The sequence below is a fragment of the Ornithorhynchus anatinus genome, chromosome 3 (genome assembly GCF_004115215.2).
Source record: "Ornithorhynchus anatinus isolate Pmale09 chromosome 3, mOrnAna1.pri.v4, whole genome shotgun sequence".
NCBI lineage: Eukaryota > Metazoa > Chordata > Mammalia > Monotremata > Ornithorhynchidae > Ornithorhynchus > Ornithorhynchus anatinus.
The window spans coordinates 6,491,413-6,516,454 of NC_041730.1; the positions used below are offsets into that span (position 1 = coordinate 6,491,413).

Sequence of the window (25,042 nt, forward strand, 5' to 3'; positions counted from 1 at the left end):
GATAGAGACAGTCCCTGCCGTTTGACGGGCTTACCGGGCACTCTTCTAAGCACTGGGATAGATACAAGATTATTGAGTCGGACAATGTCCCTGTCCCACCTGGGGCTCACGGTCTTCACCCCCATTTTACAGAAGAGGTAACTGAGGCCCAGAGGAGTGAAGTGACTCGCTTGAGGTCACCCAGCGGGCAAGTGTCAGAACGGGGATTAGAACCATGATGTCCTGACTCCGCAGCCCTGTGCCCCATCCGCTACGTCACGCTGCTTGCGTCCGTTTTGGCATGGGTCTTGGTGAAGTGGTGCGAGCAGGTCCCGAAGGGCAGAGAGAGCCAGACCAAGGGGACAGAGAGGTATAGAAATAGTGCAGCAGCCTGGTCACTACTCTCGAGGCTGTGGGATGGAGCCCTCTCCTCTGGGCTTCCCCGGCCCCAGTCTGCTGACAGACCTGGAGGAGTGGCGGGGTGACCTTCAATCAGTCCCTGGTAGGTAATGGCTGCCCGCAGAGGTCCGCGGAAGCCAAATACGCACCCCCTGCCCTTAAGGGACTTGGAGTCAAGGGGTGGTCACACACAAATAGAGGGAGCAGGAGGAACGACGGGATTATAACAGTACGAGGCATAAGGGGCGCTTAGAACAGTGCTCTGCACATAGTAAGCGCTTAACAAATACCAACATTATTATTATTATTATTATTATTATTATTAATTCAAAGCCCTCCGGGTTGCTCTGGGCAGCAGCTTCTAGCATCGCTTCTGCAGGGAGCGGAGGAGTTGGAAAAGGGGAGGGTCTTCTTCACCCTCTCATCTCCCACCGAAACTGGGGGGAATGATAGAAATCTGGCAGGATGGGGGTGGGCAGTAGCCCCTCTGGCAGAGAGCAGGCCTTCCTTCCCTCCCCCTGGTTCCCAGTTAAGACTGAGGTGGGAGAGAGGAGCCTGCTGACAGACGGTTCCGGGTCTGGCCACTAATGTTGCCCATCCCACGACACCCTGGGAGGAGGTGGGGGCCGAGCCAGGGTCCCAAAGACCTGAGATCCTCACACTACTCCTGGGGGATAGGCAGAAGCAGTTATCCTCACAGATAAGGCAACAATCAAGGGTATTTATAGAGCACTTACTCTGCAGAGCACTGTACTGAGCGCTTGAGCTAATACAACATCATAGACCCGTTCCTTCCCACCATGGAACAAGCACAGAGAGGTCAAGGTTTGCCCAACAGCACCCAAGAGTAGGTCAGTGGCAGCGAGGGAGTCAGAAGGCTCCAACTTGTAGTCCTTTGCTGTGTGACCACGGGCAAGTAACAGAAGCGGCATGGCTTAGTAGAAAAGGGCCAGGGCTTGGGAGTCAGAGGCTGTGGGTTCTAATCCTGGCTCCGCCACTTGTCAGCTGCGTGACCTTAGGCAAGTCACTTAACTTCTCTTTGCCTCAGTTACTTGATCTGTAAAATGGGGATGAAGATGATGAGCCCCACATGGGACAACCTGATTACCTTGTAGCTACCCCAGTGCTTAGAACAGTGCTTGACACATAGTAAGTGCTTAAATGCCAACATTATTATTATTATTATTGTATCCTCACTGTGCTTCAAGTTCCTCCTCAGGGATGTAAACACCTTTCCTCCCACTTAGACTCCGGGAGAGGGACTCTGTCCAGATGGATTATTTTGTGGCTACCCTAGTCTCCGGCACAGTGCTCCATCCAGAAGGCTATATAAATACCATCGCCATCGTTATTACGGGGAGACTACAACCCAGGTTTCCTGCCTCTTGGCCCTGAGCTCTTTCCATCAGACTGTGCTGCCATTTGCTACGGGTGAGGAAACAAAAATTTATTTGCCTCAGGGGGAACTTAATTTGTGTGCTAGACTCGAAGGGCAGCCGGCTTAATGGGCCGAGTTACAGAAGGCAGGAAAGCCAGGTCACCAGGAGAAATCAACAGCGGCAACGTTTAGCTCAGAAGATGACCCGCTGCTTTTTCCAACTCCAGCGATTAGACATTTGAACCCCTTGTCAGAGTCACTCAAACAGTTCACGACTGATTCAGCCCCGTCCAGCTTAGTTCAGTGACAGAGAGGAGCTGGAGGCAGGAGTGAAACCATTAGCTAAAGAGCCAGAAAAAACTCTTGACTAAGCTCACCGTGGGCCAGGGATGCTTCTATTGCAGTGTAATGTGCTCTACCCCCAGTAAGCATGCAATAAATTCCATTAATTATCTTTTAAGTTATCAAGGACTCTCCCACCCTCCCCAATTTAACCCCTCAACAGGCAGGACACAAGGTTACCTAAATCCCTTCGGAAAGGGAATTTGCTCAGCTTCATATCCCACTTTCTCTTCCTCCTCCTAACTGTAATTTATCAGTCACTGCATTAGTTATTGGCATTTATTGTGTGCACGGCCCTGTATTGATTGAGGCAACGCTTGAGAAGCAGGGTGGCCTGGTGGAAAGAGCACAGGCCCGGGAGTCAAAAGACCTCGATTCTAATCCCTGCTCTACCATTTTCCCTGCTTTGTGCTCACGGGCAGGTCATTTAACTTCCCTGTGCCTCAGGCTCCTTATCCTTAAAATAGGGATTTGATATCTGTTCTCCCTCTCCTTAGACTTATGTGGAACAGGGGCTTCATCTGACCTGAATGACTTGTATCTATCTCAGTACTTAGTACAGTGCTTGGCACAAGAGAAGCGCACAACAAATGCTATTATGTTAGTATGTGTCTCCCCTCCTAAATCGAAAGCTCTTCGATGGCAAGGATTGTGACTCTGACTCTTCCAAGCACTCCGTACAGTCCTCTGCATGCTGAAGGTGCTCAGTATATACTGATTGATTAGAAGAGCAAAGGACAAGGCGGTGCTCTTGAGCTTTAACGCTTCAAAGCCAGAAAGGGCAAGTGTAAAGGAAGAATCCCAGCCCCTTTCAGCTCAAAGTGCGCAAGCTGTTCTCTGCCACCTCTCTTGGACCGGTTTCCAATTTTTCCTTTCTTCGTTCAGTGGAACGAAGCAGTTTCTAACAGGGGCCCAGGCCCCAATCCAGAGGCTTCCTTCCTTGTTTCCTTGTTCCCTTCCTTGTTCCACTGGTCATTCCAGCCTTTGGGGAAGTGAGTGTCCGATCCACTTCCCTGCCAGTTCCCGAGTAATGATACATGAGTCACCACTAGCAGCATTTCAGTTCACATTAGTCACCTGAAAATTCCTGAAAAGTCCAGTCGTTTCTTTGCTGCCATGCAACCGTTAGGCAGTGTAAACCAACAGCCTGGCCTAGTGGGATGAAGCCAGACCTTGGGAGTCAGGAAAACCGTCATCTCATCCCTGCTTCACCACTTGGCTGCTCTGCATCCTTGGGCAAATCACTCTTTCCTCATCTAGACAATGAGTAACATCTGTTCTCCCACCGTATCTGGTCTGATTATCTTGCATTTAGTACAGTACTTAACACTTAAACATCAGTGGTATTCACAAGTAGTTAATATCAGAATTGAGAAAGAGCACGGCCTAACAGCTAGAGCCTGTGAGTCAGAACGACTTGGGTTCTAATCTCAGTTCAACCATTTGTCTGCTGTGTGACCTCAGGCAAGTCACTTAATTTCTCTAATCCTCATCTGTAAAAGGGGGTTAAGACTGTGAGACCCATGTGGGCAAAGTCTCTCCAACCTGATTAGCTTGTATAATAATAATAATAATAATAATGATGATGGAATTTGTTAAGTGCTTACTATATGCCAAGCACTGGAATAGATACTAGGTATTCAGGTTGTCCCAGGTGGGGCTAACAGTCAACCCCCAATCTACCCCAGTGCTTAGTACAGTGCTTGGCACATACTAAGTGCTTAACAAATACCACAATTATTGTTATTGGTTAAGTGCTTACTATGTGCCAGGCACCTTACTAAGCACTGGTGTAGATTGGGGATGAAGACTGTGAGCCCCGCGTGGGACAACCTGCTTACCTTGTATCTACCCCAGGCCTTATAACTGGGTAATTGTGGTATTTGTTAAGCACTTACTATGTGTCAGGCACTGTACTAAGTGCTGGGATGGATACAAGCAAATCAGGTCAGATGCAGTCCCTGTCCCGCATGGGGCTTACAAGTCTTAATCCTGATAATAATAATAGTGGTATTCATTCATTAAATTGTACTTATTGAGCACTTACTGTGTGTAGAACACTGTACTAAGTGCTTGGCATGTACAATTTGGCAATGGAGACAAGCCTTGCCCAACAACAGGCTTATTTGTTAAGCACTGTTGTATACTACTGTTCTAAGCACTGGGGTAGATACAAGGTAATGATGTTGTCCCCCGTGGGGTTCACAGTCTTCATCCCCATTTTCCAGACGAGATCACCGAGGACCAGGGGAGCAAAGTGGCTTGCCCAAGGTCACACAGCAGACAAGTGGTATTTGTTAAAGCACTTATTATGTGCAGAACACTGTTCTAAGCGCTGGGGGAGATACAGGGTCATCAGGTTGTCCCACGTGAGGCTCCCAATCTTCACCCCCGTTTTACAGATGAGGGAACTGAGGCCCAGAGAAGTGAAGTGACTTGCCCACAGTCACACAGCTGACATGGGACTGGAACCCATGACCTTAGAAGCCATGTTTAGACTGTGAGCCCACTGTTAGGCGGGGATGGTCTCTGTTGCCGAATTATACACTCCAAGCGCTCAGTCCAGTGCTCTGCACATAGTAAGCGCTCAATAAATACGACTGAATGGATGAAAGGGCCTCGGCCCCTTCTCCCCTCCCCGTGAGGGGACGCGGACTCAAAATGGCGCCCCGCCCCTTCTCCTCAGGCGGCGCGAGCTCGCTCCCTCCCCCTCCCCCCTTCGCGCGCGCACCCGGCGCTCCCCGAGCCGCTCCGGGATTGGTCGCTTCCAGCCCAGTCCGCAGCCTCTGATAGGCTCCTCCGGAGGCGGGGGGGCGGGGCTCCATCCGGCGGCGGGGATTCAAGGCCGAGCGGGCGGCACGAGATAAGGGAGCCGTCGGGGGCGCGCACGCACGCACACACGCCCGCCCGCGCGCGCTGGCCCGCCGGACCCCAAACGCCGAGGGGGAAGAGCCAAGAAAATGCCGCAGGCCGGAGCCCGACCCAGCTCCGTCTCTCACCGATTCAGGCTTGCTGGGGAGGGCCGCGGGGCCTTGCCGTACATAAACCGCACAAGCTCTGTCGGCCGATCTCTAAAGATCCCGAGGATTATTAGTATTATTGGATCTAGAGCTTTCTAGAGCTCCCTAGATCTCTCCAGGTCCTGGCCGGGTTCTATCAGAAGCTGCAGAAACCTCTCACCGCACCCCTTCCCTAATAATAGTAATGGCATTTGTTAATTGGTTGCTATGTGCTGGCACTGTACTAAGCACTGGGGTACAGCATTCATTCACTCAATCGTTTTTATTGAGCGCTATGTGCAGAGCACTGTACTAAGCGCTTGGAATGAACAATTTGGCAACAGATACATTTCCTGCCCAATAACTGGCTCAGTCTAAAATATAATTATTATTCTTCCCTACTTGCCAGGACTCACAAGTTCTTTAGTCTTCCTTCTCTTTATCTCAACCTTTCCTTGTCTTAATAATAATGTTGGTATTTGTTAAGTACTTACTATGTGCAGAGCACTGTTCTAAGCGCTGGGGTAGATAGTGTAATCAAGGTGTCCCCCATGGGGCTCACAGTTAATCCCCATTTTACAGATGAGGTAACTGAGGCACAGAGAAGTCAAGTGACACCCACAGTCACAGCTGACAAGCGGCAGAGCAGGGATACAAACCCATGACCTCTGATTCCCAAGCCCAGGCTCTTTCCACGGAGCCACGCTTCTCGTAACTTTTTAATAATAATGGTATGTTAAGCGCTTACTATGTGCCAAGCACTGTTCTAAGCGCTGGGGTAGATATAGGGTAATCAGGTTGTCCCACGTGAGGCTCACAGTTAATCCCCATTTTACAGATGAGGTAACTGAGGCACAGAGAAGTTAAGTGACTTGCCCACAGTCACACAGCTGTGACAGCCAGGATTCGAACTCATGACCTCTGACTCCCAATCCCATGCTCTTTCCACTGAGCCACGCTGCTTCTCTATAGTTATGGTATTTGTTAATAATAATAATGATGGCATTTGTTAAGCGCTTACTACATTCCAAGCACTGTTCTAAGCCCTGGGGTAGATACAAGGCCATCAGGTTGTCCCACATGGGGTTGTCTTAATCCCCATTTTACGATGAGGGAACGGACGCACAGAGAAGTGAAGTAACTTGCCCAAAGTCACACAGCTAACAAGTGGCAGAGCTGGGATTGGAACCCATGACCTCTGACTCCCAAGCTCTTTCCACTGATCCATGCTGTTGAGCGCTTACTATGTGCCAGGCACTGTACTAAGCACCGGGGTGGGTACCAAATCGGGTCGGACACACGTGAGGCTAACAATCTTAATCCCCGTTTTAGAAAGGAGGGAACTGTGGCACAGAAAAGTGAAATGACTTGTCCAAGGTCACACAACAGACAAGCGGCAGACTGCGCATTAGAATTCAAGACCTTTCGACACCCAGACCTGTGCTCTATTCACTTTACCATGCTTTCTTGGTTCTCCCTGTCCAAACCCACAATTCCACCTTCCCTTTGCCTCCCCTGCTAGGAGAGTCACTGGGATTACAATTGCCATCAGCATCACCGGGCTAGTTTTGGAAAAATTAGGTCGGTCAATTTCGAGAGAACTGTACAAATCATAAATTCCAGTCCAGCCTGCTCAAACCAAACCCAGTTCCGGCTGAGTCTGGGCATTGTTTCCAGGGGACTTTCAAGGGGTGGGGGACAGGGACCAGGGAATACTCTCTTAGGGGCTCCCTGGCCAGCAAAATTCCACAACCATCCAGCTTCTTTGAGTAAGACATCCCCTTCTCAACCAGGATCCAGATAGGGTCCTTGTAGCATACAGCACTTTCATTTTCAAGTGGACCCAACTGTCGCAGGCCTAAGTTAAGAGCCCGACAGGCCAAGCTACTGTTAGTGATAAAGGTCTCGGGGTCTTCTAGACCCACTCTTCCCAGCTCCCGTGACAGAACCCCCCGGCCTTTCCCTTCCCAACCTCAAGGCTATCACCTACCTCAGTACCTCCCCAGTCTTCCACATCACAAATACATTTCTTGTCTTCACCTCGGCCTCCCCCTCCTGACATCCTTTTGCCTCTTCGGCTCCCCCAGGAAGGAGCCAGAACCATATCCTGAGCTTTGCCTGGCAAAGAAGTTGGTGAGCAGAAAGCCTCAAACATTCAAGTGACAACAGTACATAGAACTGGAGGATACTTGAGGGTTAGAAACGTTTATTTGTCAAAAAGTGTGTGTGTGGGGGGGTCAAAACAAGGCTAAATTTCAGCCTAGGCTGGAACACGATCACAGGTCAAATGTAAAAAACAAAACCAAACCAAACAAAAAAAAGTCCTAGAAGATTAGCGGCAATGTTACAGTCCAAAGCCAAAGGAGGAGAGAGTGAAAGAAACCGGGCTACTTGCCACTCGAGAATCATAGTTAAGGGGGAAGGAGATGCTGCTGATGGGTAGGGAGGTGTTCAACTCCTAACAGAAGTCAAAGGAATCCCAGTGTCCCCAGAACAGGGGCAGCCACAGTCCCTGCCACAGCAGAGCTACTCGGGGACAGAGGAAAGACGATGAAAGAAGAAAAACAGTGGAAAGCTACTGTCAGGAGGGGGATGGGGGTGGGGGGGAAAAATACTTAAATAAGAAAGAACACAGCTGGTCACAAACTCCTTCATTTACTGAAACATGAAGCAACGGGCACATCCTGGGAAAGGGGACTGTGCGGGATGAGTTCTCACGTTCGACCACAGCCCAAGGGTTTTCAGCCTGCAAATATCCTACCTGGAAGAGAGCACAACACAACAGGTTTAAATGGTGCCAAGAGGGCAGATGGTCTCTGAGCACAAAGGCCCTGGTTCGGTCCTGTTTGTCAAGGGAAACAAAATGAAAACAAAACAAAAAAATCCAAGTCAGTCTGAACCAGATTTCTATTCTAGGTCATTCCACAGCGATTCGGACCATCAGGAAATCTACTGGGAAGGGAAAAAAAAAAAACACCACCTCTCTCGCTCTCTCTTGGCCATTGCTTTGCCAGGCAAATGGACCTCTCTGAAAGCAGACTGCAAACCCTGTCAGGAAGAAGGAACACTACAAAATAGACAAGTTCCATCGTGCGATGCAGACTAAATTCCTGGGTCTAGGAAAAGCATGGAATGCCAGGGTCTTTATTCTAGTGAACTCTACGGCCCTAATTCTCCTGACCGTTGATTGTTCCGAGTTACTGCATTTCGAGGAATTAGCAAAGACATTCGGGTTGCCGATGAGAGGTTTATCTGCATTCCTCCAGTACCTACGCGCCAGAAGATCCCTGATTTAGAGCCTATGGTTCCCGGCGCCCCTTATGTTCATTTTGCAGTCATGCCCAGGTCAAAACAGGAAGTCTTCAGCTGAAGAAGTCCAGTTATCCATGACCAAAATCATAATAAAAATAACACCATGTATCTCTGCGATTCAAAACATAGGGTCTTCCTCCATTTCCAGGGCTTCAAAGGAAGAGCTGTTCTGGTTATACCAGGGCAAAAATCCTGATTTTTGGTCCCCACTGGAGGAATGCCTGGCTAACAACCTCCAGTGATGTCAGCCCCTCCCCAGAGAATACCATCACCCCAGGGTTTCTTGGTGCATCTGAGTTTCTTCCTGGAATGCAAGCTTCTTTACAAAGCCATTCCTTCAGAAACTGATATGTCATCAGCCACTGCCGCTAACCAAGAGGCTTTCAAAGACCCTAAGAAGGCTACCACCAGCACCACCATCACCGGGCGATGAGCTGCGGGTGAAACAAAGTGTGCACGCAAGCACGCGCGCGCACACACACGCTAGCACACAAAGCAATGGGTATGTGAAAGAGGGGCCTCGGGAGCGAAGACCCCAGTAACCCCTCTGTCCCATATCTGGGGGGTAAGGGGGGCAAGGAAACCCACCCCAGACTCCACCTTGGGCACATAGAAAACTTGTTCACTTCACTTGCTGCCCGGGAGCCAGTTTCTTCTTTCCCTCCTCTTCTCTCTACCCTTCTTCTGTTCCAATCAGTCAGTGGCATCTAAGCTTTTACTGCGTGCAGAGCGCTGTCCTAAGTGCTTGGGAGAGTTCTACCTTGGGAGCCCTGGAAGTCACACAGCAAATTCCTCCCTTCTCTGGGAGTTTCGTTCTACGCGATGTGCAATTCCAGATGGACAATCCATGGCCAAGGGGAAAGACTAGAAAGTGACATCATGCTATTTTTACTCTAACCCAATGCAGCAATTTATAGATCTGTGGATATTTCTTTCTCTCGCCATCCTATTCCTTTGAGGAAAGACATTTAGGAGGCTGAGGCGTTTTGGGGGAGCCCATCAGTGGGGAGGAGGGGGAGGTGGCGGCCAATATCGGTGGGGCCAGACTCAGGAAGGACCCTCACTGACCATAAGCACCAGTGGGATTTCAGGCGCTATTCAGCTAAGAACGCGTTCCTTGCTTTCACTGTTCCTCCCTCCGTATCTTCGCCCATCAGGAGAGCTTAGTTGCCTCAGGCTCTGAACGGCAGCCACCCAGGTGCAGGGGGGACATGGTATGCAGCTAACAGACCCAGGCATTCAAGGTTTCAGTGAAAGGTGCAACCCCAATGGGACAGTGGTACCGGAGCATGCAATTTCAGGCAAAGTTATTGTGGGGAGGTGGGTGGGTGGGTGGGGCGGTCTGGCCTCGCACTGAAAAAGCTGAAGGAGCTAGGGCTTTTCTCTGGTGGCCAAAGGGACGAGATACAAGGAATGGCGCTTCCTTCTATGTCAAAAGCTCCTAATATAACAGCTAGCTGTCCTTAGGGGATCGGCGAGCCTCAGAGTCACAGGTTCTTCACTCTCCTCTCCCCGTCGTCAGCCAGCCGCCGGCCTGGACATCCCGATGGACATCTCGGATCGGCTAGGGCAACCCCTCAGATCCAACTCGGGGCTTTCTGTCTCGGGAATCCGGGGGCAGGTCTCTCCCCCCACCTCGGGAAAGGTGATGCTATCAGGGGGAGGCTGGGGGGAGGAGAAATCAGCGTCTCTGGGTCAGGATGAACCCTAAAACCACCTAAGGCGACGAGCTCTACCTTGAGCCCTGCCCCGTGGGCCGAGGAGGGGCTTCGCCTCGCCTCTCCTCTGTCGAGGCCCCCCACCCCCCCACCCCCGCCCAGGGCCCCGGTCCCCTTCACCTGGACTAGAGCCAACCTCTCGGGTCAAACCCTCCCCGCTCTCACCTCGAGCTTTAAAAGGCCGAGTACCGCGCCCGGTCCGCGTACTGCTCCCGCTCGTAGCGGGCCACGTCGTACAACGAGCTCCGCGCGGCTGCCGAAGCCTGGGACAGCTCGCTCTCGGGCCCGTAACCGTAGCCCGCTCCAACTGTGGGGACCGCGGCTGCGGCGCGACGCAGGGGACTCCGGTCCCGCCCGTAATAGGAAGAAGAGGCCGCCGTGGCTGCAGTGGCAGCGGCGGCGGCTACCGCGGCCGTGGCGGCGGCGGCTCCCGAGGTCGGTAACAGGTGTCTATCGTAGGGGTCGACCGAGGTGGACGTGAGGTGGCTGGTCATGGCTGTGTTCTGAACTTGCGGCAGCTGGGACATGGTCTGCTCTGCGTAGTTGTACGCGGAGGCCGCCGCCGCCGCCGCCACCGCCTCATAGGACCGGACGCGGTAGCGCTTATAGTAGTCGAGCGCTCCGTACGCGTCGCTGTAATACACTGACTCCCCGTAGCCCACGGTGTAGGGCGTGCGCACCGCTCCGTACTGCTCATTATACTGCTCGGTAAAGTCCGCCACGCGGCCCACACGATCTACCGGACACTCTTTGGACCAGTGCCCCTCTTTCCCGCACCGATAGCAGCCGCTCTGGTCTCCCATCCCGGGCGCGGTCCGAAGCCGGCTGGTGGACAACTGCACGTGCATTCGTTTGCCTTGAAGAAACAGACGCGAGAAGGGTTGCTGTAACTCAGTCACGGCCCCCGCCCCCCCCGCCCCCGCCCTTCGTCGCCAAGGAATTGGGGGGTTGGGGGGGGACCCGAGATGCCGACACAAGCACAGGGGGCCCGCGTGCTCATGTGCTCTCGAGCCCCCTGGGGCTTCCTCACTCCTTCACCTCTTGCCTCTCAGATCGGGGTGAGGAAAAAGGGGAGGAAGTTGAGCCCGGTGAGAGCTGGAGGATTAAAATCCTCACTCCGAGAGGGGCCGGATTCCCACCCGGATTCTTCCCCACCTCAGCAGGGGACTCTTATCCTTCCCTTCCCTTTCCTCAAAGTCGTTGGAGAGAAAAGAAGTGTCCGCTTTGGGCTGCTGGGGGCGTTTTGAGAGAGTCCGCCACCGGGGTCTCCAAATCACCCAGGCAAATGGGCCCCGACTACAAGAGATTCAGAAAGTGGCCCATTGGTGGTCACGACTAAGGCCAGAGCCCGTACTCTTCAAAAATGGCAGACGGTGGTATTAGAAGTATTTATAGTAGGAATGGCATTTACTAAGCACCCACTGAAGGCAAGGCATTGTAAGCTAAGTGCCTACGTATACTGTCTTTCCATTTTGCAACAGATGCCCCAAGGTCGACATTTTCCCGTCATTTTTTACCCCACGGCCCCGAAAAGCTCTAACGGAACAGAAAAGAAATTACACTTGGCTTATCATCTGTCTGCTTCCCTCAGCGAGCATCCCAGGAATGACAGGACACGCTTTCCTATACCAAGAACCTATGTCCCACCTCGGGGAAAATCCAAGACCCGGGCAAGGAGGAGAGCCCAATATCCGAAGACGGGTGGTGGTGGATCTGGGGTAGAGAGAACCTGAAAGAAAACCCATTTCTTGGGGATAGGCACTGGTCCGTGCCCCGAGGCACCTCAGCACTTCTTCCCGCTGTGTGGCTTGGGAAAGAAATCTGGCTTCTCGCTAGAGGATAATACATATCCACTGATTCAAAACGCAGCATTTACCTGGCGGTCTCTGGACGTCCAAACGAACGCGCCACGGCCGTACTTTCCGGGAAATGACCGGCCTGGGGCACCACGACCCAAAGAAACGGACCTTGTTCGGGGTATCCAGGCTGCTCACTGGCAATCTGGGAAAGGGGTACTCTCCAAGGGAACGGGATCCCACACGGGGTCGGACTTTAGAGATTAAGCCAACCGACAGGCAGCCGGAGTACACTGGGGAGCCCCGGTGGAAGTGGTGACGGGGAGGGCGGGAAAGAGGGGGACGCGTCACTCGGGGCAGATCAAACAGCACCATCCCCCCCACCGCGGGATCAGCCAGTTGCTCCCTCTTTAACAGACTCTGTGGTGGATGGAGCTGACAGGAGGCCCCACGAGCCACCATCCTGTCAGAAACAGCCCTGGTTTAGAACGGCGGCCAGTACAGTGCCAGGCGCGAACCCTGACAAGGGAGTGGACTAAAGGAAAAAGGATCATCGGAGTAGAACCCATTCAAAACGTGGAAAGACATTTTGGCAATTGAGTGTGTCACGGTAAAATGGCAAACCAACTTCGCGACTGTAAGCTCGTTGTGGGCAGGCAATGTCACCGTTTGTTCTACTGTACTTTCCCAAGCGCTTCGTACAGTGCTCTGCACACAGTAAGCGCTTAATGACTACGACTGAATGAATGACCCACGGGGACTTAGGCTCCCCCAACCCCCACCGCCGGATTCTCAATGCGGACATCAATGGCGACTGGGCCCTGCAGCTCCCAAGTCCTGACTGATGGAAGAATTTCATTATTTAATGGTTGGTAAAGGTCTCTCCCAGCATTCCCGTTTGAGGTTCGAAGGAGCTTCCAAGATGATTTGAGATTAGAAACCATCACAGACCCTAGCCAAAGGGACTTTGAAAATCTCCAGGGTCCAGAGGTTCAGACCAGGTGATGACAATAGACTAAAGAGTCTCATTTTGGAGCAAGATTAATCAGTGGCACTTAAAACTATAAGCTTCTGCCCTTTCCATCCCTGCTCTTTCTTTACAGAGAGAAAGAGTTGCAGGGAGGGGTTGGGGGGTAGTTTAAAGAGCCAAATCCATCCTTTTTTGCAGTGGTTATGATGTAATAAGGCAAAAGCACTAATGAAAAATAAATGAATCAAAAGATAATCTGTTTTCCTGCATCTAAAAATTTTAAAAGGTGGTGAGGCTTCCTTTTCTTTCTACATCTTAAAGGAATGAGTGGAGCTCTTCACTATAATTCCTTAAGGCTGACGGATGAAGAGTCACCTTTCCTAGGGAGTCTCTGGAAATCAAGATCAGAAACATGAATGAAGAGAAGGTCTCACTTTTTACTCCACGTGGGGAAACCTAAAAATCCTAAGATTTTTCTGAGCCCTTCAAGTTTCTGAAGGGAATCTTGGCTACCACCATATTCCAGAAAACCAGCCCAAGAAAAAGATTTTTCTTTCAGGCATTGGAATAGAAAGAGGGCATCACTACAGTCATTGGAGAGAAAAGGCAATTTCCAATTTCAGAGTACAGGCCTGGAATCACAAAGGGCTGGGTACAAGAGTAAGCAAGTAGAATCCATATTTAAACCAGGTAAAGTGTGAGGGTGAAATGGGCATTTATCCTCATAGTCACCTGAACCTCTGTGGGGAGGTTTCTCTGGTTGCATCTTCTGCGGGAGTTCCCCCACATTGACTTTTCTGTGCATGTGTGGTCTTAATGGTTCTTCCAAGGCTGACAAACTGGGTTTGTGTGTATGCCAGCAGGCCAAATGGCCAAATACTGTTTCCAAAGGGACAGACAGGGGAGGAGAGAGGCAGCAGTACGGTCCTGAGAATTGGGTGCAGCAGGACCTTAAACACAAATCAATGCTCCATCTTGTCTCCTTTGGAAATCAGGAGTATGGCCACACTGCAGCATCCAAAGAGAATTTGATTTCTAATCTCCTCGCCTTACACCCCCACCCAACTGCCATTTCACTTTTTTTTCTTATTGATATTTGTTATGCATTTATTGTGTGCCAGGCACTGTACTAAGCACTGAGGTAGATATAAGGTTGGATGTGGTCCGTGACCCACAAGGGGCTCGCATTCTTAGGCCCCATTTTATAGATGAGGTAACTGAGGCACAGAGGAGTTGGGTGACTTGTCCAAGGTCACACAGCAGTCAAGTGGCTGAGCCAGGATTAGAACCTAGGTCGTTCTGACTCCCGGGTCCATGCTCTATGCACTGTGCCACACTGAGCACTTAAGAATTTATGATCTTCATAGCACTGAGGTGCACACCTTTATAATCTACTGCTTCCTTCTACCTGTAAATCATGTCAACAAATTACTTTCCCTGCTAGACTGCGAACCCTGGGAGGCCAGGGATCCTGTAACCTAATCCTACTGTAGTAATAATAATAATAATTACGGTATTCATTAAGCACTTACTATTTGCTAAGTGCTGGGGTAGATACAAGGTAATCAGGTTGGACACAGTCCCTGGTCCACATGGGGCTCAGTCTTAATCCCCATTTTACAGATGAAGTAACTGAGGCCCAGAAAAGTTAAGTGACTTGTCCAAGGTCACACAGCAGACAAGTGGTGGAGCCGGGATTAGATTCCACCTCCTGACTCCCAAGCCCGTCTTCTTCCCACTAGGCCTTGCTGCTTCCCTACTGTACTTGTACACTTTGTAGGCCTGTACTCGCCTAGGTGCTTAATACAGTGCCTTACACCCAATAGGTGCTCAATAAATACAAATAGTGGTATCTGTTAGGCTTATCGTGTGCTAAGCACCAAACTAAGCACTAGTTTAGCTACAGGTCGGGCACAGTCTCTGTCCCACGTGAACTAAAAGGGAGAAGAGGTACTGAATTCCCATGCTACAGAATGAGGAAACTGAAGTCCAGAGAAGAGACAAGCCCAACGTCATGCAGTGGGCCAAGTGGTGGAGGAGGGATTGGAACTCGGGTCCTGACTCACAGGCCCGCGATCTTTTCTCTAGGCCTCGCTGCTTCTCTATTGATTTGAATGATGATTTCCTATTTTCCTGGATCAGGGAGGGAGAAAATCCATCAGCTCTTCCCAAGGGGAGGAAGCTGTGTGCGGCATCCAAACCACGTGCCTGGAATCACTGGGTGCAGGGGATTCAATGTTGCCTTCTGCCCCGACTCCTTTAGGATAAGCAAACCACATTTCGGCTTCTACCCAGCCTCCAGAAGAGATCACCCATGCACAGAAATGTAGGGTCAGAAGACAGCCAAGGTTGAAGCCTAATGAAGTACCCCAAGTCCGAAAGAATAGAGTTTTCAATTTAGCCTATGGGATCTGGTGGAACCTGACTGGCACAGTAGACAGAGACTGAAATTTTCTCTTTACCCTGACCGATAGGTGTACAAAGGCCCGCGCCCCTAGGTTTCCAAGTGGAAATCTGAAGCTAGACACGAATGAGTCCACAGAAGGCAATTCTGATAATAAATCTACCTCCGCTCACTTCGTCACTCTGAAACTCCTAAATAGCAGCTCGGGTCCAGTGATCAATCACTCCGGAAAGCCTGAGCACAAGCTTGGACCTGGCTTGCGATGCACAGAAAGGTGAGTCTGGTTTAGGCTGACATGACCCACCCCCTCAGGAAACCCTCCCCTCCCACTGCAAGGAATGAGGTCGCGCATGGCTGGGTGTCAGTTTGGGTTTGAATCCCCCAGGTCCTGAAGTTTGGCTTTGAGCTGGGCTCCAGGATTTGGGGCCCACAAAGAGCTCATTCATTCAAGGAGGAATTTTCTGAAGGGCCGCTGACATCTGTTTTCCCCACCGACTCTATCTTCAAACTCGCCTTTCATTGTTCATGGGTCCTCAATCAAACAAAACGGCAAAGAGCAAAGTACAGGTGTGACTGATAGTGACATCTGTCCCCAGCGAACCTAAAGACCTGGCAGCATAATCCTGGACTCACTGAGCTTCACCTACCCTGCCCTTAGCTAGTGGAATGAAGAGTTGTAGGGTCTGGGAGGCATGGGGAGGGTGGGGTGGGGGGTAATTAGGCTTTCCTGATCACCTGAACACTTATGTCCCATCACTATCATCTTCACTACCCACAGGGGGAAACCATCTTCTGGGGAAGGGTTAACTTGCTGCGAACTGGACAAATCAAATGGGGCAAGCACTTTAGGGAGGCCCAAAGTTTTGGTCACGAAGAGACTTTTTACCAGCGAATCAGAAGGACCTGGACTAAAGGGGAGGGGGGAGGAGGAGAGAAAGGCCCCCAAATGGTCAAGGAAACATTTTTCCAGCCTAAAACTATCAGCTCACATCCCCTCCTCACGTGACTTCCGGCCTTAACATGGAGGGCGCACCTCCTTTTAGCCAGCTGCCCCACACTGAGCTGGGCATATGCCTCAAAACTAGCCCCTTGCCACATTCCAGCCACCCGGGCCAGTTCACCTTGAAATTCCGTGTTGTCCAGACCCCGGATGGCCTCCACGGCGTCCTCCGCCCGCTCCATGTGTACGAAGGCGTAATCCTTCACGATGTCGCATTCGATGACGGGGCCGTACTCCTCGAACTTGGCCCGCAACTCCATGTTGGTGCAGGTGGGGCTGATGTTGCCCACGTGCAGCTTGGTGGAGGCCTTGCTCTTGTTCTTGCTGGCCTCCACGTTGATGTTGACCCCGTGGAGCTTGTAGTGGTGCAGGTTGCGGATGGCGTCCTCGGCGGCCGTCTTGTCCTCGATGTGTACGAAGCCATAGTTCTTGATGATGTCGCACTCCAGCACCTTCCCGTACTGCTCGAAAAGGGAGCGGATCTCCTGCTCCGTCGCCTCTCTGGGCAGGTTTCCGATGAACAGCTTCACCATCTCGACTTGGCCTGGAAAGGAAACGAGGTTTCTAACAGAAGCCCTGACCTTGCTGGGGAAGCTCACTCGGCCCAGTCTATTCGGGCTTTCCGCCCTCAAGGCGGGCTCCCAGCCCATTTAAATCCCCGCTCTTCCTGGGCCACCACCCTTAGATGCCGCAGTGGGTGAGGAGGAATCCTGAGCGGCGTCCTTGGTAGGGAGAGACGAAGGGAGGCCGTCTCCCTTCCCCCCCACTCCCATGCCTCCCGGGAAGAGCATCGTTGTTGTGGAGAAAAAGCAGGATTGAGTGTGTGAATGCCTGCTTCCTTCCCAAAGCTCCCTGAAGCAACCAAGACAGAGAAACCAAGGTGTCCCCTCCCCTGGGGCCGGCGACCCGGAGGGAAGGTCCTTCGGAATCGCCGAACTGGAGTTCTTAGGATCAGCACATCCAGTCCCCTGCACCCTCAGGAAGCAGCGTGGCTCGGTGGCAAGAGCCCGGGCTGGGGAGTCAGAGGTCATGGGTTCTAATCCCCCCTCTGCCGCTTGTCAGCTGGGTGACTTTGGACAAGTCACTTCTCTGGGCCTTGGTTCCCTCATCTTGTAAAATGGGGGGTGAGGACTGTGAGCCCCACGTGGGACAACCTGATGACCCTGTATCTCCCCCAGAGCTTAGATCAGTGCTGGGCACATCGTAAGCGCTTAATACCAAGATTATTACAGCGCTTGGCACATAGTGAGCGCTTAACAAATACCAACATTATTACTGTGTTTGGCACATAGTGAGCGCTTAACAAATACCATTATTATTTCAATGCTTGGCACAAAGTGAGCGCTTAACAAACACCAACATTATTACAGTGCTTGGCACATAGTGAGCGCTTAACAAATACCATTATTATTACAATGCTTGGCACAAAGTGAGCACTTAACAAATACCAACATTATTATTACACTGCTTGGCACATAGTGAGGGCTTAACAAATACCAACATTATTATTACACTGCTTGGCACAAAGTGAGCGCTTAACAAACACCAACATTATTACAGTGCTTGGCACATAGTGGGCGCTTAAATACCAACATTAGTATTACAGTGCTTGGCACATAGTGAGCGCTTAACAAACACCCACATTATTACAGTGCTTGGCACACAGTGAGCGCTTAACAAATACCAACATTAGTATTACAGTGCTTGGCACATAGTGAGCGTTTAACAAATACCAACATTATTACTAAAATGGGGATGAAGACGGTGAGCCCCACGTGGGACAACCTCATCACCCTTGTACCCCTCCCAGCGCTTAGAACAATGCTTGGCCTAAAATAAGCGCTTACTACCAACATTATTATTACAGTGTTTGGCACCCAGTAAGCGTTTAATACTATTATTATTAAAATGGGGGATGTAAACGGTGACCCCCACGTGGGACAACCTCATCACCCTTGCATCCCCCCCCAGCGCTTTGAACGGTGCTTGGCACCAAGTAAGCGTTTACCAAACATCAACATTATTACAGTGCTTAGCACATAGTAAGCGTTTAAGAGATACCATTACTATTAAAATGGGGGATGAAAACGGTGAGCCCCACGTGGGACAACCTCATCACCCTTGCATCCCCCCCCAGCGCTTAGAAGCGTGCTTGGCGCATAGTAAGCGTTTAACAAGTACCATAATTATTGTTATATATAGGACATATATATATACAAATATATATTTATAAACCCCACCCCGCTAAATAAATACCTGAGTTCTTTTTTTGGGGAGGAGAGAAATGCCCCCCTCAGGAAAGACGGAGAGCAGCCCGGGCCCCGCTCTTTCTCCTCAACAAAGAACGCCCGCCCCGCCCCCTCCTCCCGCCTCGCCAGCCCCGGCCCCGCCTCCTCCTCCTCCCGCCCGCCGGCGGACGGAAACCCAAACCCCAGCCGTCCGTCCGTCCCGCCCCTGGGTTCCTGCACGCCCCGGGCCCCCTTCGCACCTCCCGGGCGGCGGCGGCGGCGGCGGCTCCCGCGTCAGAGAGATCTTAACAAAATGGCGTCGGCCGCCCGAGCCTCCTGCGCGGCTCCCTCCTCCTCGCGAGGCAGCAAGGGCGCGCACGCACGCGCGCGCACGCCCCGACGCTGGCGGGAGGGGGAGCAGCCAATCCCCGCGCCGGATACAAACGCGGGCCGCTGCCCCGCACCTTCACGCCCGCCCATTGGTCGGGGGCCGGCGGGGGGCCTCGAGGAGAGCCCCATCCCCAGCCCGCCGCCACCCAGCCAATCGCCGTTGGCCTTTACCATTGGGAGACAAGGGCGGGGGGGAGACTCGACTGAACCATTGCCCTTTAGGACGGGGGGGACTTAGGGGCACATGGAGGGGCCTTGGGGGGGAAAAGTCCCATCCTTCCATCTTGATTGGGGGGATCTCAGGGATCGTGGGAATTGGGGGCTCTTTCCCGGGGGGGATAACGACTTGCGTGGTCGGGGGATTCCATTGGAACCTCTGGAAAAGAGCGATTCGCAATGGATTGTGACCTTGGGGGCCTTGGAGAGGGGAGAAGGCCTGGGTTGACAAGGCCTTGGTTACACTGTAGAGGGGCCACAGGGGGGAAGAGGGGAAAAGAAATGGGGAAGGGGAGGAGAAAAAGGGAGGAGAGTAGGAATCCCGGAGAGGGAAATGGAGGAGAGGCAGAGGGAAAGGGGGTGGAAGAGTCCAAGAAGGTCGAGCCATTGCTTGCAGTGGGAGAGGATGAAATTATTCTTCCCTCCTTCCCCCCCAAGAAGCCCCCTTGGTGGTCCATTTTGTCCCTGGGATAAAGATGGAGTCGTGGAGAGTTTGGCCTGTGGCCGGTGCGGAGGAGCCGCCATCAGAGGGAAAAAAATGGCCTAAACTGTGGAGTAAAGCTGTATCATCCTCTTGGGGAAGATGAGGCAGAGAGGCTTCTGCCCCATTCCTGGAATAATTTTAAAACCCAAATCATCCAACACTGCAGGGCACATTGTGTGTTCCTCCACCTCCTCTCTCTGAGGAATTCAAAGGCCTTTTCAATTTGGTGGCATGGTTTTTTTTTTTTCACCCACAGGAACTGGGGGAGGTAGAGATTATTCCCATTTCAAAGACTCTGGCAATTTAAGGGTCATAATAATAATAATGATGATGATGATGCTAAGCGCTTACTGTGTGCCAACCACTGTTCTAAGCACTGGGCAAGGTGATCAGGTTGTCCCATGTGGGGCTCACAGTCTTAATCCCCATTTGATAGATGAAGTAACTGAGGCATGGAGAAGTGACATGACTTGCCCAAGGTCACACAGCAGACGAGTGGCGGAGCCAGGATTAGAACCCACGTCCTCTCACTCCCAAGCTCAAGCTCTTTCCACTAAACCACGCCACTTCTCTAAGAGACACCACTTCTCTAAGGCAGGCCGCTTTTGGAACCTGATCTTTCAGCCCAGTTTTCCATATATTCGAGCTTGCTGTCTGCTCAAATTCAAATCTTGGGATGGTTTGGGGCAGGGGCTGTGTTTAGTCTGATTTCTAGTACCTACCCTAGCAATGAGCATGGTGTTTGGCACCTCGTAAGCGCTTAATAAATACCCTCACCATTATAGTTAGCAAGAGCCTGATCTCCCCTGTCTTAGTAGTGCAGAGAGGATGAATGATAATAATATTAATGATGGTATTTGTTAAGCGCTTACTATGTGCCAAGCAATTTTCTAAGCACTGGGGTAACCAGGTTGTCCCACGTGGGGCGTCATAGTCTTAATCTCTATTTTACAGATGAGGTAACTGAGGCCCAGAGAAGTGAACTGACTTGTCCAAAGTAACACAGCAGACAAGTGGCAGAGTTGGGATTCGAACCCATGACCTCTGACTCCCAAGCCCGGGCTCTTTCCACTAAGCCACGCTGCTTCTCAATAAGGACCCTAGTCACTTAAAAGTTTCAATATTTTAAGCAAAATCCCTTCGTTGGAAAGCTAGGACCAACTCTTGAATATAGAGTGAGCCCAGTGTGCCAGACCTGATTAACTTTTATCTAGTCCAGCACTTAGAACCGTTCTTGGCCAGTGGTAAACACTTAACAAATATGGCCACTCTTATTATTGGATCCATTTTTTGTCGGGGGGAGAGGTGTCATGGAAGGAGGAGCTTAGAACTGCTTTTCTGTACAGGATCTGGAAGGCAGGTGACCCCTGCCCCCTTCTGTGTTGGCCTTTCACTTGGATTTCCCCCCTTTATTCTTCCCACCCTCAGCCCCGCAGCATTTATGTACAAATCCTTAATTTATATTAATATCTGTCTCCCCATCAAGGCCGTTAGCTCGTTGTGGACAGGGACCGTGTCTCTCGACTCTGTCGCATTCATTCAATTCATTCGGTTGTATTTATTGAGCGCTTAAGGTGTGCAAAGCACTGTACTAAGCGCTTAGGAGAGTACACTACAGCAACAAATGGACACATTCCTACCCACGACGAGCGCTCAGCCTAGAGGGAGAAACCGACATTAAAATAGATAAATAAATGAGGGATATATAGATATATACATATGTGCTGCGGGGACGGAAGGATGAATGAAGGAGCAAGTGAGAGCGGCACTAAAGGGAAAGAGATGAGGAGGGGTCTCCCAAACACTTAGTCCGGTGCTCTGAGCGCTCGACAAATACGCCCGAAAGAACGAGTAGTTATTCTCAGAGAGGACGACGGCGGGCCGAAGAAGGGAAGGGACTCCAAGGCTCACCTGGAAGGTGCCCAGCATTGATGTAGCAGCTGGGTGATTTGAGGGCTCTTTCCGGTGGTGGTGATGAGGAGGAGTCAGTGTGTGGGGTGGTGGGGTCCACACAGCCCGCTGCTTCACTGCACCCCCCCTGCCCAGGGGGTGGGCACAATGGGCCATTGTTTCAGCCTCATAAAGGGGGTGGGGTGGGGGGGGGCGGGCCGGGAAATCGTGTCAACCCTGATCCAGTTAGCCTTCTCTTGGATCACAATGTCTCACCCCTTTAATACTTGTCTACTTTATTTTGCCCCCCGGCCCCGTGGCCCATAAGTATAGCTTTATTTAGCCCTAGATTTTAGGAGAAGCAGCAGAACTTAGTGCATAGAGCATGGGCCTAGATATCATAATAATAAAAATAATAATGCTGCTATTGTTAAGTGCTTACTATGTGCAGAGCACTGTTCTAAGTGCTAGGGTAGATACAGGGTCATCAGGTTGTCCCAAGTGAGGCTCACAGTCTTCATCCCCATTTTACACATGAGGTAACTGAGGCACAGAAAAGTTAAGTGACTTGCCCACAGTCACCCAGCTGACAAGTGGCAGAACGAGATTCGAACCCATGAGCTCTGACTCAGAAGGAGCTGGGGTCCAATTCCATGTCTGCTGTGTGACCTTGGGCAAGTCACTTCACCTCTCAGGGCCTTAGCTCTCTCATCTGTAAAATGGGGGTTAAGAGGGTGAACCCCAAGGGGGACAGGGGCTGTGTCCAACCCGATTAATTTGTATCTACCGTGGCACTTTGAGAAGTGCTTGGCACATAGTAAGTGCTTAACAAATGTCATCATTCTATTTAATTTATATGTTTATCTGTACATAATAATGATGGTATTTAAGTGTTTACTATGTGCCAAGCACTGTTATAAGAGCTAGGTAGAATACAAGGTAATCAGATCATCCCACGTGGGGCTCACAGTCTTCATCCCCATTTTACAGATGAGGTAATGAGGCCCAGAGGAGTTAGGTGACTGGCCCAAAGTCACACAGCTGACAAGTGGCAGAGCTGGGATTAGAAGCAGCGTGGCGCAGTGGAAAGAGCATGGGCTTTGGAGTCAGGGCTCATGAGTTCGAATCCCAGCTCTGCCACTTGTCAGCTGTGTGACTGTAGGCAAGTCACTTAACTTCTCTGTGCCTCAGTTCCCTCATCTGTAAAATGGGGATTAAGACTGTGAGCCCCACATGGGACAACCTCATTCCCCTGTGTCTACCCCAGCGCTTAGAACAGTGCTCTGCACATAGTAAGCGCTTAACAAATACCAACATTATTATTATTATTAGAACCCAAGACCTCTGACTCCCAAGCCCAGGCTCTTTCCACTAAGCCACGCTGTACATCCGATTATCTGTTCAGCTGTTTCATTCTGTTGAGTTTGTCCTGCCTCCTGTTGGATCCTTGTTTTCCCTCTGGCTTTCTGTATCTGTAAATAATTTTTGTCCATCTCCCCCATTTTCTTTTTATGGTATTTGTCAGTCATATTTATTGAGCACTTACTGTGTGCAGAGCACTGGGCTAAGCACTTGAAGAGTACAATATAACAGACAAATTTTGGTATTTGTTAAGCATTTGTACCAGACACTGTACTAAGCGCTGGGGTAGATACTAGGTAATCAGGTTGGACACAGTCCATGTCCCACATAAGGCTCACGGCCATAGTACCCATTTTACAGAAGGAGTTACTTGAGGCAAAGAGAAGTTTAGGGACTTGCCCAAGGTCACATAGAGAAGCAGCATGGCTCAGTGGAAAGAGCACAGGCTTGGGAGTCAGAGGTCATGGGTTCAAATCCCACTTCTGCCACTTGCCAGTTGTGTGACTGTGGGCAAGTCACTTAACTTCTCTGTATCAGTTACCTCATCTGTAAAATGGGGATTAAGACTGTGAGCCTCATGTGGGACAACCTGTTTACCCTGCATATCCCAGCGCTTAGAACAGTGCTCTGCACACAGTAAGCGCTTAACAAATACCAACATTATTATTATAGCTGACAAGTGGTGGAGCTGGAATTAGAACCCAGGTCCCCCGATTCCTAGGCCTGGGTCCTTCCCACTCGGCCACGCTGCTTCGTCTCTACTCGTCTACTTTATTCCTCACCCTCAGCCCTGAGGACCCTTATAGGTAGCTTTTTTTAGTCCCATATTTTATTTATGCATTTATCTGTGCATCCGTTCAGCTGTTTCATCCTGATGAGTTTGTACTGCCTTCTGGAGGATCCCTGTTTTCCTTCTGACTCTCACTATCTGTAAATAATTTTGGTCCATCTCCCCCATTGAATTGTAAGCTCTTTGAGGAGGAGGAGTAATATTATTTCCTCTTTAAGCATTGGATATTCACCCCACCCGCAGCCCCTCAGCATTTATGTAGCTGTCCACAATTTATTTATTTATATGAATGTCTGTTGCCCCCTCTAGACTGTAAGCTCTTTGTGGTCGGGGAACGTATCTACCAAGTCTGTTGTGTTGTATTCTCCCAAGCACGCTCAATAAATGCCACTGACGATACCGACTCTGATGTAGTATGATCATAATAATAATAATTACTGCATTTGTTAAGTGCTTACTATGTGCCAAGCACTGTTCTAAGCCCTGGGATAGCACCAAGGTAATCAGATTGTCCCATGTGGGGCTTACACTTTTAATCCCCATTTTACAGATGAGGTAACTGAGGCACAGAGAAGTAGCGTACTCTCCCATGTGCTTAATATGGGATTCCACGCAATAAGGACTCGATAAATTCCACTGATTGCTTGCGCTGAACTCTGTAAGCGCTCAATAGATACCATTGATTGATTGATTGATTCATTCACTCGTATTTATTGAGCACTTACAGCGTGATGAAAAAAGCGCTGTGTGCAGAGGACTGTATTAAGCTCTGGGAATTAATAAACAGATGAGAATTGGGGGATTTTGGGGGGCTCGCCATCTAAAAGAGCAGGGGGAGTATGTTCTTCCTACTGTTGTATTTGAGCGAGACTTTAGTACGGTGGTGCTCGATACTAAATATCATTGATTTATTGACTGAATTCCTAGGGATCAGGAAGTGTAACAAGACAGGGACTGTGTCCACCCCAATCTGCTTGAATTGCTTAGTTTAATACTTGGCACATGATAAACGCTTAACAAATACCACGATAAAATAGGTAATTCCTGGCTGGGGGTGGAAACATTTGGCTAATAATAATGTGGGTATTTGGTATTTGTTAAGCGCTTACTATGTGCAGAGCACTGTTCTAAGTGCTGGGGTAAATACAGGGTAATCAGGTTGCCCCACATGAGACTCACAGTCTTAATCCCTGTTTTACAGATGAGGTAACTGAGGCACGGAGAAGTGAAGTGACTTGCCCACGGTCACACAGCTGACAAGTGGCAGAGCAGGGATTCGAACCCATGACCTCTGACTCCCAAGCCCGGGCTCTTTCCACTGAGCCACGCTGCATAATAGAACTCCACAGATAATTCAAAAAGCCTCATTTGGGTCAAGAATTCAG

General features: G+C 50.6%; 1 protein-coding gene across 5 annotated transcripts; it reads right to left on the bottom strand.

The window, feature by feature from the left end:
- Positions 1-7,286: 7,286 nt before the first annotated feature.
- Positions 7,287-21,654, bottom strand: LOC100091023 (RNA-binding protein 4B). 5 transcript variants are annotated; one of them, XM_029061707.2, is made up of 4 exons: positions 21,527-21,654; positions 16,419-16,841; positions 10,293-10,983; positions 7,287-7,858 (listed from the first exon to the last, which is right to left on the bottom strand). In XM_029061707.2, the coding sequence occupies exons 2-3, from the start codon at positions 16,828-16,830 to the stop codon at positions 10,301-10,303; spliced, it is 1,095 nt and encodes a 364-aa protein (XP_028917540.1). In that variant the 5' UTR covers positions 16,831-16,841; positions 21,527-21,654; the 3' UTR covers positions 7,287-7,858; positions 10,293-10,300. The 5 variants fall into 5 exon arrangements, with proteins under 5 accessions (XP_028917540.1, XP_016082524.1, XP_028917538.1 ...); XM_016227038.2 differs by having other exon boundaries at positions 10,905-10,983; positions 21,527-21,620; XM_029061705.2 differs by lacking the exon at positions 21,527-21,654 and adding an exon at positions 18,786-18,910.
- Between the last annotated feature and the right edge of the window lie 3,388 nt (positions 21,655-25,042).

Excerpts from the sequence above, each read along its gene's own strand:
- LOC100091023 (XM_029061707.2), bottom strand. The coding sequence starts at position 16,830 with ATGGTGAAGCTGTTCATCGGAAACCTGCCCAGAGAGGCGACGGAGCAG. Across the intron at positions 10,984-16,418 it reads GGACAACACGGAATTTCAAG|GCAAACGAATGCACGTGCAG; the intron begins GTGAACTGGCCC and ends TGTTTCTTCAAG.